At 47.0% G+C, this 14,748-nt stretch overlaps 1 protein-coding gene across 1 annotated transcript; it reads right to left on the bottom strand.

Annotated features, from left to right (window-relative positions):
- Positions 1–2,498: 2,498 nt before the first annotated feature.
- Positions 2,499–14,401, bottom strand: PRDM7 (PR/SET domain 7). Its single transcript, XM_059153317.1, has 11 exons — positions 14,295–14,401; positions 13,384–13,537; positions 12,860–12,983; positions 12,367–12,474; positions 9,724–9,773; positions 7,616–7,772; positions 6,879–6,980; positions 6,392–6,663; positions 5,916–5,983; positions 4,602–4,795; positions 2,499–2,908 (listed from the first exon to the last, which is right to left on the bottom strand). The coding sequence occupies exons 1-11, from the start codon at positions 14,399–14,401 to the stop codon at positions 2,580–2,582; spliced, it is 1,665 nt and encodes a 554-aa protein (XP_059009300.1). The 3' UTR covers positions 2,499–2,579.
- Positions 14,402–14,748: the final 347 nt, after the last annotated feature.

Below are 14,748 nucleotides of genomic sequence, written 5' to 3'. Positions count from 1 at the left end.
CTGGAATGAGCTCTTCTTCCTCAGAAGCAGGGAGGTCACTCCGGCAGGAGCGATGTGACAGTGGCCCTCATCTGTGTGCTTCCTAGAACACCATCACCTCCTCTTTGTACTGGAAGTGAGTTCTGGTTCTAAGAAAAGCTGTCAGCACCCTTGAGTGCCCAGTAGTGGATGCAACATACTTTGTGTTCACTTCCTGTCCCGTTACCTCCCACCTGTTGTGCCTGTGGGAATTCTGTGATCCCGGGGCGCTGTGGACCGTATGCGTGAGTGGGAACAGCCAGGAATGGCCAATGCTGTGCATATCTTTCCTGCTCTGTTGTTCTTTCAGACTTTGCTTCCCATTCGTAAGTTTAAAGATAAAGTAATTGAGAATTTCAAGATTGCCTCGGTTGTGCCTTAAACCATAGGGTTTGTGTTTATGCGCAAATGCATTAAGACAGCAAGGGCCCAGGTGTGAGGGAGGTGTGCTGCAGAAACTGAGCGCAGGCTTTGTGGGCGCTGCTTGTGGATAGGGCAGGGAGGGGCTCAGGGACTCACAGGGTGTCCATTTCCTACAGATGCAGAGCCCAGAGTCTGTTCTCAGTAAGGGGTCAGTGAGGGTGTGGTTTCATAGGTTACTGTCTGTACTGCCTGCCTGTGTTGCAGGGTTCTGAGCTGCTCAGGCTGGGTGGGGAGGGCAGTGGCCTGGAGGGAAATGCATCCCTGACCTCACCCCTCCTTCTCAGGGTAGCTGAGTCTGTGCAGAGAAAGCAGTGGTACCTGACCGGCCCCTGATTCTACCTCCCTGGCCTCTGGGCTCTCTCTGTCCTCCCCTGTGCAGCACTAAGGCCGTTGAACACATGGCCATTGAACGTTGCGTGAGAGCAACAAAGCGGGAGGGACTTGCGTTCTCAGCATCTCTGTGCTGGGTTGTGTCCGTGCTTACTCAGCTTGGACCATCCAGCCTGATGGCTGGAGTTACCATCCCCATTCTTTAGGTGATGAAATGGGCACACAGAAGTAGAGGATCTTGCCCTAAGTCACACGGCTGGTGAGGGCAGAGCTGAGACTCGAACCCACCCCAGTCTGGTATGGTTTCTGTATGCTGTGCACAGGCAATGCCAATCGCAAGGAGAGCGTGAGAAAGAGGAGGGGTCCCAGACGGAGCCAGGCACACAGATGTGCACATGCCCAGGTACGTATATGTACACATATGCCCATGTCTCCCCTTCATGTTCACCTTTGAGGCTGCAAAGGTGGGAGGAAACCTGGAGAGGAGTCTGCTGCCACCCTCCTCACCTGGCTTCTGCTGAGGGCAGGGGTCTATGAGGAGAAATCACCACACATCCCAAGGGACCAGAGAATTCCCTTCCCTGATGAGTCCATGTCAAATCCTTGATTTCTCTCCCTGGCCCAGAAATTGGTTCTTCAGTGCTCTAACTAGATTCACTCCTGAGTTACTCCTTTCCAGGGGCTGAATCTTCCTGTGGAGACATGGACCAAAAATAGGAGTCATCTCACCCTCCTGGAGCCTTCTGCTTTCAGTGATAAGAGGGGAGCGAGGTGTATGATGTGGACTTCAGATTCATATGAACATGAAATTTATTAGAACAGGAGGGCAAAAAACCATGGAGGGGATTGGTGTCGACATCTCCAGAGCACTTAAGGAACCTTCCCCTGTTTGTATACCTCATCTGTTGTCCCGAAAGTAGAGAATTTCTTTAATCAGTTATATGTGCTCTCATTATATTCTTAGGGTGTAAGGCCTCAGTAGGCTTCCTCTGAACCTCCCTCAGAGCTGGGGTATGGAGTGTGTGGTGGCTACATTTTTCCTCTGGTCATGGAGATGCAATTTATTGGTAAAGCCTCTGTGTGTGTCCTCTGGTGTGTGATGAGATTTGACCTCCGTGTAAAGCCTCGCCCACACTCCCTGCAAACGTAGGGCTTCTCCCCTGTGTGTGTCCTCTGGTGTCTGATGAGATGTGACCTCTGTGTAAAGCCTCGCCCACACTCCCTGCAAACGTAGGGCTTCTCCCCTGTGTGTGTCCTCTGGTGTCTGATGAGATGTGACCTCTGTGTAAAGCCTCGCCCACACTCCCTGCAAACGTAGGGCTTCTCCCCTGTGTGGGTCCTGTGGTGTGTGATGAGATTTGACCTCCGTGTAAAGCCTCGCCCACACTCCCTGCAAACGTAGGGCTTCTCCCCTGTGTGTGTCCTCTGGTGTCTGATGAGATGTGACCTCTGTGTAAAGCCTCGCCCACACTCCCTGCAAACGTAGGGCTTCTCCCCTGTGTGGGTCCTCTGGTGTGTAACAAGGACTGACTTATGAATGTACTCCCTCCTCGGCTCCTTGCCAACAGACGGCTTCTCCTCTTTGTGTGTTCTCTGGTGTCTGCTGAGATGTGACCTATCATCGAAGCCTTGCCCACTGCCTCTATATTTGACTCTTATAATTCTTGACATTCCTACCCCCATGAATAATTTTCCTGTCTCCTCTGGATTCAGTTTCTGGCCTGTGCTGGGCTCTTCCTCCACCATTCCCTCATACCCTGTTTGTCCTTCGCATGGGATGGGAAAGGCTCTTGAATTTTTCCTCTGCCTTATACTTTCAAGCAAAGGTTTGAAACTTTCTTTGACGTCTTGACCTTTAGCTTTGTCATTCCAGTTCTGCGGATCAGAATGTTGCTGCTGCTGGTGATTTTGTTCGCCTGGGCAGGGATCCTCTGGCTGGAAATGTTCCCCTGCAGATATTCGTGGGAGGATCTGAGAAGGGTGATTGCGTTCCAAATGTTGACTGAGGAATTTCTGACTGGAGAAAGCCAGAGTGCAAGAAGGACAGGGATGGATCTCTGGCTTTGGTTCTGCTGAAAAAGGAAATTTTGGGTCAGGTAGATGTTGATGCAACTGGCTGTGTTGTGTGCTTTGTCTCCTGGTAAGTCCACCCTGGTACTCATTTTTATTGTGTTGACAATGCAAGCTCTGTCTCCTGCCAAGGGTTCCTTCACTCTTCCATTCCGTTTTTACTCACTACATCTTCCTCAGAAATCCTAAAGCCCATACTGAGGGGCTTTTCTACGTATCACACAGACTAGGTACCTTCAAGTAGCGTCAGAGGCAGCTTCCCTCCTTATATAGATGGACAGACAGTGACCTTTCCCCACATACAAGCACCTTCTAAGTTGTATGATTCTGTGACAGCGTTTGCAGTGACTCTGGATGACTTCAATGGAATGTGTGAGTAAACACAACCCTGAGTCTCCCCATTTAAAAGGACATTTTTAACTGAGGACCAGTGTGCGTCTGGATCTCTACTAGAAAGTGGGATGTAGATTGGACGAGACACTCGCGCAGGTTTCATTGCCTAAAGGGCTCTGGCTCCTGCTGCCCCAACTATGTTATAAATTGCTTCTTTTTTAGTTTTCTGCAAATCACAATATAAAAATGTACCCTTCATACTGTATTTATTTCCTTCAGTCTTAGCCCATTTCAAATACAATAGGAAGTCCTGTTTCAAAATATTTTCCCAACCAGTTATGGGGATATTTATCACCCCCAACGCCATCCATCTCCTGCCAATCCACCATCTTCTCTCACCTAGAGATGATGTAGTCTTGGAGGGGATTCCCCACTGCAGTCTTTCTCCAAAATTAACCATAGGATCATCTTAAAACAGAACACACCACTTGCCAGTTGGAAACTGCACCATTGTTTCATCTCAATCAGGAAAACCCCCAGTGTGTCAGCATGGACCATAGGCTCTAGGAAGTCTGTGGATCTCTCTGACCTCCATTCCTGACCCCTATGCTTCCTCTGTCCGGGGTGGGAGGGAGTTCTCGGCCACACACCACACACACCCACCTCTCTTGTGCCTCGGGGCAGCCGTCCAGATGGACCCTTTGCCTGGAATCCTTTGCTCACAGGCGCTTGCAGACCTCAAATGTTACCTCCTGGGAGAGCCCTTCCCTATCCAAGCTCTGTTGCACTCACCCTTCCCTCACACTGGTCCCCAGACACTTTCTGAGGACTAGCTTGATTTTCAGAGCACTAATTGTTGTGTGCTGTTATGCACACGCATACCTATGTGCACGTGTTTCCTCATTCATTCAGTCATCAGCTGCTGAATAGCAGTGACTCTGAAAACCTTGTTCGGTCCTGGAAGCCTGTCTGGCACAGAGTAGGGACTCCTATGACAGCTACCTGAATTGTGGGTGAGTACACACCAACAGACAGATATCATTTAGAAATATGGGGCCAAAAAAAAAAAAAAAAAAAGAAATATGGAGCAAATTAAGAAGAAAGAGCTAAAAGGGCAGAAGAAACTGCCTTGGTAAGAGAGCCGGTAGGTGCTTGAAAACTTGTTTTTGCCTCTACAATTTTTTAATCAGTATATTCTATTATATATTTTGTGTATGAAGTATTTAAGAAATCAGAACAGAAATTAAAAATTTAAAAAAAATGTCCCTAAGAGTCCCATGCCTGTGAATTCTGAATTATTTCTGATGCATCGGAATTGCAACTCCATTGACTTTAGACAGGGTTTATTCTACTTAAGAGTTGGACTGTGGAAACTGCCCAGGAGATCTCTTCTTTCTCTTTCTGTTTTGAAGAGCAGTGGTGCCCACCTTTCTCTGCCGTGAGCTCGCTCTTCCACTTGCTTCCCCACTTGATGCCCAGCTCCTGGCCATACTCGTCCCCATACCAGACCAGCAGTTCGCAGCCTGGCCTGATGACCCGGCAGGTTCGGTAGAAGATCTGCCTGCGATACTGAAAGGCCACCAGGTTCTGCTCCTCATCATCCCTGGCACAGTTCACATACCTGGGAAAGAGGACCAGAGGAGGTCAGTTCCCACCACCTGAAGGCCTCCATGCTGTTACGCCGCCCACTCCCCCACTGCTTCTCAGGGAATGCCCTGCTCATATTCAAGCCCCCGTCAAAACAGCCTATGAATTCCCATCTCTAAGTTCTGCTCACTGCCCTCAGTCGGCCTAGAAGGCTCTCCCCCTTGCCTGCTTAACCATTTTTCAAATCCCAACTCCAGACTCACCATCACTTTGATTGGTCACAAAGACCAGTGACATCTAGTTTCTCTAAACTCTAAATTAAGTTCTGTTTTATAGCATGGTGTTTGATCATGGACTCTGCTTCTAGACCACTACGCATCATTCCATACTCAGCCCAAATTTATCTTCCTTTAGAGGCCTTTCTCCAATCTCCCCATACCCTGTCTGAAGCATGCATCCCCCAAGTTCCCACAGAACCTTGGAGCTCTCTCTGTCTTGCACAACAACAAAGGAAAACAATATTTATTCACATAATGCATCCCCTGCTAACCTGTGAGCCCCTCAAGGAAAGGGGCTGGATCATGAAGTGCAGAGGCCTGTGGCCATTCTGCAGCCCATTTTTACACAGGTTTCAGAACCAGTTCTACTAGAACTGAGGCTAGGAAGAGCTGCTGCCCTCATGCATTAAAGGTCCCTTGTTCTAGGTTATCCCTACACTGTGTGCCCTTGAAAAGTAGGGAGATTATAGTTAAATATTCCTAAAGTCAATTCTCTACTGTCTATCTGCAATATGTCTTCCATAGGACATGGGTTGCATACTATGTGTAAGTAATGAACTCCACTGTGGAACACAGTAATTGCTCATGAATGTTGAGTCGATAAATTAAAGTGTGAATCCAGCGTTCCTCATGAATCTGGGCTCCTCAGGGGTTTTTCCAGGGTTCAAATTTTATCTAGCATATTTTGTGGACATATACTATGTTCTTAGCTCCTTTTTACCAAAACTGTCACTCGAAGTGAAAGAGCATTATAAGGAGAAAAATGTGGAACAGAGGATTGAGGGAGACCATTGAGGGGGCATGACAAGAAGGAAAGGAGCATGGGTTTGTGACGGTGAATGTTTTCTCTGGAAGCCAGAACCCTGTTGGCCTTACCTCATCCAGTTGGCCCAAGAGTTATCTTTTCCATCCACGTACTCATAGCAGTTTCTTCCTTTGGTGATCTGAGTTTGAGAAAGGGAAATTAAAGACTTTTTTTTTTTTTTTTTGGTGGGGAGGTAATCGAGGGATTATTTTACTCTCCTGCGATCTGTGCTCTTCCAGCCCCAAATGGGATCAGTCCCCAGTGTGACCACATGATGTGCTCCTTAGTCATCACCTACACATCTGGGTCACTTTGTCAATTCAGGGCAGGGGTCTCACAAGGGAGGAACCTGTTTGTGTCTATATGATTATGTCTACTCTTACCCTCTGATCTTTAAGTAGGAGCTCCAGGTTCATGCAAAGTCCACTCAGTACACAGAGCTAGCTAGCCATGTTATAACCCCCATCCACATAGAAGGTGACGTCCTCCCAATCCATAAGAGGGTTGTGGGAAGCCAGAGGGTGGGGGAAGAGATGATGGTTCTCACCAACCAGGAGTATCCACTGTTGGCTGCCTCTTCATCTTCTGTGATTTGGCCCTCATAGGGGCCAAAGTGTAGCCCCAATGGCAGATCAGATGCCTCATTCCATACTCCAAGCCCAGCCTGAGGGATGCCTGATGGTCTGATTCTCAGCCCAGGGGGCAGAGTGAGGGCTGAGCGGTTGGGTTGCCCCTTGTCCACTGCACTGTCCTTTACAAATGTAGGGGGCCCGTGAACAGCACAGCTGTCAATGAAGAAGTTCTGACACTTCTCACAATCTGGAGGCGAGAGCAACAGGGATTAGGAAAGGATTTTGCATGTTCCTGGACTTGAGCAGTTTCAGAAACAGCCCAACACTCACATCATTTGGCCTCTACCTTGTACTCCCAGTCACTAGAGGGAGGGGATAATTTGGGGACCCGAAGACAAGACCCAGTTACAGTATCAGGAGAGAACAAATTCCTTTGAGAGTCGGGCCAAGATGGCCACTTACAGAGGTAATCATCATCCTGGGGCTCGCTGACTTCCTGGTATGCAAGGCTCTTCCTTTCTCGTAGACTATACATCTTTACTTCAACATCCTTTCTCCTGAGTTCTGAGTTGGAAAAGAATATGTGAGAGAGGTTGGTGGGGTCTGGAGTGTTAGTCCCTGTTTTGTCAGAAAACATACCATCTCCTTTGATAAATTATTACCTGTCCTTCTATATACTCTGTTCTCTGCTGTCCCCAAACTATTCAGAGTGTAAGATTCCATACTGACTAGAGATGGCTAATTCAATTTTACTTTTTTCACCATTATCAGATTAATCTTTGTAATCTTTCCTCTTAGAAAATGGTTCATTCACATATTTCTTCATTCAGAAAATATTTGTTGAGGGCACATTACATGTCAGGCATTGAGCAAGGGCCTGGGCATTCAACACCAAGAAAGTATGGTTTTTATTATCACCAAGGGATTTATTGGACAACTTGCGTGGGTCAATTATTTTATGTTAAATTAATGCCTTCAAATTAATGCTATACATCTTTATCTTCATTCTACAGATTTGAATTCAGGAGCTCAGAGAATTTATAAGATTTGTCCAAGGCCTCAATGTTAACTACAGGTCTCAGGTAAGTCTAGCTTAAACCCAGGCCTAGGCAAAGTCTGTCCCACATACCTACATTGTATTCATCAACCTTTCTGGAGAACTTAGAGGGACTAAAAATCCCCATATTATTTTTTCTTACCCAGTTTTCGTAGGGAGTGATATCCAGAGGTACTTGCTTCTCCAGGATGGGACACTGGTTTCTGGTCCTGCTCTGAGCCACTTGTGTTCAGCAACTTTGCTGTTTCTGATAATTCCTTCAAACTAGATTCATTACTTAATGGCGCTCTGGGTACTCCCTTCAATGTGAGAATCACATATTAAAAGACAACATGCATTTCTTTATTCCTTTAAGGCTTATGGTGTGTTTTCACATGCATTACTTTAGTTAGTACTTCAACAACCTTTGGGAATACTTAGAGAGTCTGAATACTAGAGGGAAAAGAAAGGGCATATGTGGGTATCAAATATGAGAATAGAACCCATGGCTTAAGGCTCTTTCCCCTTAAATTTCTCCATAAAAGTGAGAGTGAGGGAGGGAGATTACTTGGGAAGACAAGTTGGAGAATCACTATCCTCTGTGATAGTGAGATAGAAGGTGATGAGGGCTCGTAGAGGAAAAGAGGAGATCTTCTGTAAACTAGTGGATATTTGGTGGAGGAGGAAATGGAGGCAAATGGAGGGGACGGCACACAACTGGAAAATAGGTGACATGAGTAGAGAGATGGGGAAGAAAACAAAGGGTTGGTAGAAATGGATCTAAACATAAAAAAAAAAAAAGAAAGAAAGAAAGAAAGAAAAAGGATGCTAAAGTTTCCATTTGCCATATCCAAGAAAGACTATTTGTAATTAGATTAGCTGGTTCCTGTCAATTTTGTTTGAATAAGGTTGTAGCACCAGCTAAGTCTCTTCAGTTTCCTGATCTATAAATTGGTATATATACTAATTCTTAATGTTGTAGAAGACAGAAAATATTATAACGATCATCAAATCATTTGGTGAGGTATTTAATATAGTCAGAATAAGAGGTTACAATTTACCCTCTCAATTGTGCCCATGTTCAAAATCTAAATCACAGATATTATTTTTAGTATTCCTTGAACTTTTTATTTTTTGTTTAATCTGTAAATGCAGAGTTTCTCATGCAGAAAACATTGAGGGGCCCTCTGGTGCCTTAAGCTGGGCCTGGGACTTCTGAGAAGAAAGAGCTTGCCGTGTGGAGGCAGTCTACACAAATAATTCTGAACAAAATGAGCGTTGTCTAATGAGAGCTCAGAGGAAGCAGTTGTTGTTTTCTCCTACAAGTATGAGCATTTTAGATCAGTTCCAGATACCTATCTGGAGTTTCTAATGAATATTATGCAACCTATATGAAATCTTGAAGTCATTTTATTGGTTGTTTCTCAATCAGCAAACCTGAAACTACTCAGGGCTGGGAGATACTTCCTCTTACTAGAATGGGAGGCTCTCAGAGCCTATCTTCTGCAGGAGGAGCCTAGCTTCCGCATCTGGGATCATCCAGTGCATGAATTGCTAGTATATTTGTAAGCTTCTCTTATTTAGAGGGTCTTAGCTCATCTCTCACTTTAGCATAATAGAAAAGAACTGAGGTTGAAATCATCAAATGAATGTTGCAAATTTTACAAAACTCTGAAAGTTTTTTTTTTTTTTAAGATTTTATTTATTTATTTGACAGACAAGTAGACAGAGAGGCAGGCAGAGAGAGAGAGAGAGAGGAGGAAGGTTCCCTGCTGAGCAGAGAGCCTGATGTGGGGTTTGATCCCAGGACCCTGGGATCATGACCTGAGCCGAAGGCAGAGGCTTTTAGCCCACTGAGCCACCCAGGTGCCCCCAAAACTCTGAAAGTTTTAATGAGCTTATAAGTGGTTTAGAGAAGGAGTTTAGGATTAGACTGTACTATCACTGGTCCTGTGATCTCAGGTATATAATCAAACATGTCTTTGTCTTAATTTGTTCATCTATAAATGGTGATATTTATAGTACCCACCTCATAGGGTTGTTGTAAGGTTTAAGTAAGTTTATTCATGTGAATGTTTAAAGTCTGAAGTGCAGTGAAAATAAAACAAGTGGTTGCTAATATCATTGCTGTTTTTATTAGCTATTAAAATGATGAAGATATTGGATATTGTGCTAAAGAGATCAGGAAAGGAAGGCATCAGCTACTATTCTTACCTGTGCTTAAATCCACGAGAAAGATTTTCTTGTCCACAGGTTTTGGGAAATACTCACCTTCTGGTGTTTACTCTGCTCCATTTTGAAAGCCACCCAAGAAGGTCTGACTATAAAGTGATAAGAAATCAGTGTTTGTTTTTTTTTTTTAAGATTTATTTATCTATTTGACAGATAGAGATCACAAGTAGGCAGAGAGACAGGCAGAGAGAGAGGAGGAAGCAGGCTCCCTGCTGAGCAGAGAGCCCAATGCAGGGCTTGATCCCAAGACCCTGAGATCATGACCTGAGCAAAAGGCAGAGGCCTTAGCCCACTGAGCCACCCAGGCACCCCACAAATGACATACCTGATAAAGGGCTACTATCCAAAATATATAAAGAATTTATAAAACTCAACACCTCCAAATGAATAATCCAATTAAAAAATGAGCAGAAGACATGAATAGACTTTTTTTTCAAAAAAAGACATACAGATGGCCAACAGATATGAAAAGATGCTCTCTGTCACTGATCATCAGGGAGATACAAATAAAAGCTACAGAAGATGTCATCTCACACCTGTCACAGTGACTACAATCAACAGTACAGGGTGAGGATGTGGAGAAAGGGGAACCTTCTTGCACTGTTGGTGAGAATGCAAACTAGTGCAGCTATTCCAGAAAACAGAATGGAGTTTCCTAAAAAGTTAAAAATAGAACTACCCTATGATCCAGCAATTGCACTACTAGACATTACGCAAAGAATAAAAAGTACTGATTCAAAGGGATACAGGCACCGCAGTGTTTATGCCATCAATACCTACAATAGCCAAACTACGGAAACAGTCCAAGTGTCCAACTGACAAATGGATAAAGAAGATGTGTTATATATACATAGACATATAAATATATCTATATCTCTATATAATATAAATGAATATTAGCTATAAAAAAGAATGAAATCTTGCCATTTGCAACAACATGGATGGAGCAAGAGTATTATACTATGTGACATAGTCGTTCAGAGAAGGATAATTACCACATGATTTCACTGATGTGTGGAATTTAAGAAACAAAACAAATGAGCAGGGCGCCTGGGTGGCTCAGTGGGTTAAGCCGCTGCCTTCGGCTCAGGTCGTGATCTCAGGGTCCTGGGATCGAGTCCCGCATCAGGCTCCCTGCTGGGAGCCTGCTTCCTCCTCTCTCTCTCTCTCTGCCTGCCTCTCTGCCTACTTGTGATCTCTGTCAAATAAATAAATAAAATCTTTAAAAAAAACAAAACAAACCAAACAAACAACAAAAAAAAAACAAATGAGCAAAGGGGAAAAAAAGAGGCAAACCAAGAAACAAATTCCAAAGTACAGAGAACACTCGGTTACCAGGGGGGACGTGGGTGAGGGGATGCGTTAAATAGGTTATGGGGATTAAGGAGTGCACTTATCATGATAAGCACAGGTTGCATGGAAGTGTTGATTGCTATATTACATACCTGAAACTAATGTAACAACACTGTATGTTAACTGGAATTAAAATGAAAACTTAAAAAAAATGAAGATGGACCTTTCCATAATTACCTCAAACCCTCATCCAGAATTAAGACTCTGGATCATTGTGGGGTAACACGATTATGTGTGTGATTAAATAGACATAAACAAGGATGTCTCTTTACATATGTTCGTCATATTCTCTTCTAAGACATTTAATCCAATAACTGAGTGACAGGAATCACGGAGATTATCTCTTTGGTGGACTTGCAGTCTAATTGTATGTCTAATTATAACTTCCCTTTCATTAGGTAATAATGTTTAGGAAAAACAGCCTTTTTAAAAAGAATGATGAATTTTAAATATGTAAAAAGGTGTGGAGAATCATATGTAAAACCTATATATCCACCACCATTCAGCCTTATCTCAACATTCTGCCACAATTATCTATCTTTATTTTTTATTTTTATCTTTATAGCTTTTAACTTCTTTTTTAAAATTCAAAAACAAATAGAAAAATAGGGCACCTGGTGGCTCAATTAGTTAAGTGTTTGCCTTCAGCTCAGGTCATGACGCAGGGCCCTGGCCTTGGCCTGCTTCAGGCTCCCGGCTGGACGGGGAGTCTGTTTCTCCCTCTCTGTCTGCTCCTGCCCCAACCTGGTCTCTTGTGCACGTGCTCTCTCTCTCTCTCAATCAATCAAATAAATGGAATCTTTAAAAAAAGAGAGATAACTAGCCAAGACACAGCAGAACCACTTGCCACCCTTTCCATTTTCTGTGATAACTATTCTGAATTTGGCATTTCTTTTGTTTTTATATGTTTACCAACTATTATACACTATTAGTGTATTTACAAATGATATAATTATTGTCCACATTTAAAAACTTTATATGGGGGCGCCTGGGGGGCTCAGTGGGTTAAAGCCTCTGCCTTCGGCTCAGGTCATGATCTCAGGGTCCTGGGATCGAGTCCCGCATCGGGCTCTCTGCTCAGCGGGGAGCCTGCTTCCCCGTCTCTCTCTGCCTGCCTCTCTGTCTACATGTGATCTCTGTCTGTCAAATAGATAAAAATCTTAAAAAAAAAAAACTTTATATGAATACCCTCTTACTATATGATATGCTGTTTTACATCTTGGGTTTATGTTTTTAAGGAAAGAGTTTCCTTTCTTGACCCCGGAGATACAGCTGAGCCCTGAACCTTGGGTTTCAGGAGGAAACCCCACATCTCCCTGGCCCCCTCACCTTGCTGCCTTGGCGTCCATTCTTCATCCGAATCCTCAGTGTCATCTACTCGTGGTATGGTGGCCTGCCTGCGGTGACACATGAAAGCCGGTCGAGGGGCTCTGAGACCTGGAAAGAAGCAGACTTCTGGTCCTCAGAGGGAAGAGCCAGAAGGAGGAACCAAGCACAGTGGCAGTGGACAGTACCACCCAGTCAGGGCGACTCCACTGGTGGAGTTGGGAGCAGGGCAGGGGCTGGTGGAGTTGGGAGCAGGGCAGGGGCTGGTGGAGTTGGGAGCAGGGCAGGGGCTGGTGGAGTTGGGAGCAGGGCAGGGGTGAGTTCCGCATCGCCAGCGCGAGCCCTAGACTGGTCGGGAAGAACACGATTTCGCTCCAGATTTGTCTTCTCACGGAAGGGAACTAGGAGCAGACGGAGCCACTGCGGAGGCCAATGGCGAGCGGGCCGCAGGCCTGGCTGTTTCCCAGGCTCCTCAGCACCCAGCACTTCCGGTTACCTATAGTGATCAGGGCTTCGTAGTTCCTTTTCACATTCCTGTATCGGATTTTCTCCCAGTCTCCCATCTCTGTCCATTCTTCCTTGGAGAAGTACACGGAAATGTCTTTGAAAGCATCTTGGGCCTGGGAAAGGGTTCCGTCAGTGGCTTACGGACCCCAGTGGGGACTTCGAGCTGGGCCTCCCACCTTACATGTAGGGCATTCCCCGAGTCCTCGGAGCGCTCCTGTGAAGCGCGGTGAAGAGCTTCTCCCCTCCGGAGGGTGTCCCGGTGAAGCGAACACGCGCGGAGCGTTCCCCTAGCTGTCTCCTGACAGAGAGCCATGGCGGATGGTTCTGTCCTGCGTCCCCTCGCCCATCCTGTAAAGGAGCAAGCGCCTCCACCCTGTGCCCACGCATGAGAGGCTCCCCCGCCGGTGGAGGCCAGGAGTCGGTGGTGCTCCAGGGAGCAGCTCCTTGTCACCACCCCCTCCTCCACCTTCCTACAGACCGTGCTCGGAGCCCAGCTTCTCCCACACCTCTCACCGGGGGCTTCCGCCCTGTTCTCCCCGAGTCTCTCTCAGGGGTCTCCTCTGGGGGCCCGCTGACGCTCCCGGTGCTGGGCCCTCCGGGCAGGCCCTGCTCGGACTCTGAGGCCGTCCGTGGTCGCATGAGTCTCTCTGCCCCAAGGCCAAAGCGCCTGTGGAAGAAGAAGGTGCTGAGAGTGGGTGACAGCCCAGACCACTGCCCAGAGCGTGTCTGTCTTCCCCATTTGGGCGGGGGGGGGGGGGTCCAGAACGAGAACATGTGGCGGCCCCAGAGAGGATTAGAAGATGCAGGCGAGGTCTGGGGTCTTGGTGGCAGGGGGTCCTCTCCTGGCCTTGACAGACACCCTAAGGAGAGCTAGGTTTTGTTTCTTTTATTCCTTGCAGCTCGGCCGTCTGAGGGAGGGAGGCTGGAGGGATGTGGCTGCCGGGAGTCCTGAGGCGTTGGCTGGGAGTCCTGAGGTGCCCGAGGAGCACGGAGGAGGCCTGGGGGGCCCTGAAGGCTGGGGCTGCCCACAGACGCCCACAGCTCTGCTCCAGGGAGAGGAGGTGAGTGCTTCCCAAAGGAGGGTTTCTCGGGATGTCCCACGGGGGATTCTGGAAAAATGTGGTGTGAGCAGTCTGGCTCTCCAAGGGACAGAGAGATCCCGGGCCGAGGGGATTTGGTCTCACTCGTGGGAGGGGTTGGGGGCTCTCATGTCAAGGGTATCTGGGGCGTCCGGCAGAGGACATCTGGGGTTCCTCAGGCTGACGCTGTTGGCAGTCTCTCAGGACAAGATCTGGGGTCTTTCAGGCTGGAGAGATTGAGAATGCTCAGGCTGAGAGAATTTGGGATCGTGGAGACTGAAGAGATTAGAGGTCTCGCGTTCTAAGATCCGAAGTCTCTCGTGAACCGGCTTTAGGTTTTCTGACGTGGAGGTTCCTTGGGGTCTGCGGAGCCGGAGGGATTTCCGAGCTCGCAGGCTGGTGGTCCTCAGGGTCTCTGAGGCTGGGGGGATGTGCTCTCTGTGGGCGTACATTTCGGGTGTCTCGGGGTGAGGGTTTTGGGGGTGCCTCCGCCAAGGGTGATTGGTGTTACTCGCGGGGATTTGGGCCTCTAAGTATTAGGGATTTAGTGTTTCTCTGGGTGAGGGATTTGAGGTTTCTGCAGCTGAGCTGTGAGGACCCCCCCAAGGCAGAGGAATTGCGTTCCCTTGAGGCGGCGAGATGTGGGGTCCCTGCGGCTGAGGGGAGTTGGAGCCAGACAGGGTGAGGGGTCCCAGGGTCTCCTGGGTGGGGTTTGAAGGTTTCAGAGTCAGGGTTTACAACAGTTTCACAGGGCACTGCAGGGGCGTCCGTGTTCCCGTCAGTCTCCCTGGAGGCCCTC

The sequence above is a fragment of the Mustela lutreola genome, chromosome 16 (assembly GCF_030435805.1).
Source record: "Mustela lutreola isolate mMusLut2 chromosome 16, mMusLut2.pri, whole genome shotgun sequence".
NCBI lineage: Eukaryota > Metazoa > Chordata > Mammalia > Carnivora > Mustelidae > Mustela > Mustela lutreola.
This window is presented reverse-complemented; position numbering and strand designations above follow the sequence as displayed.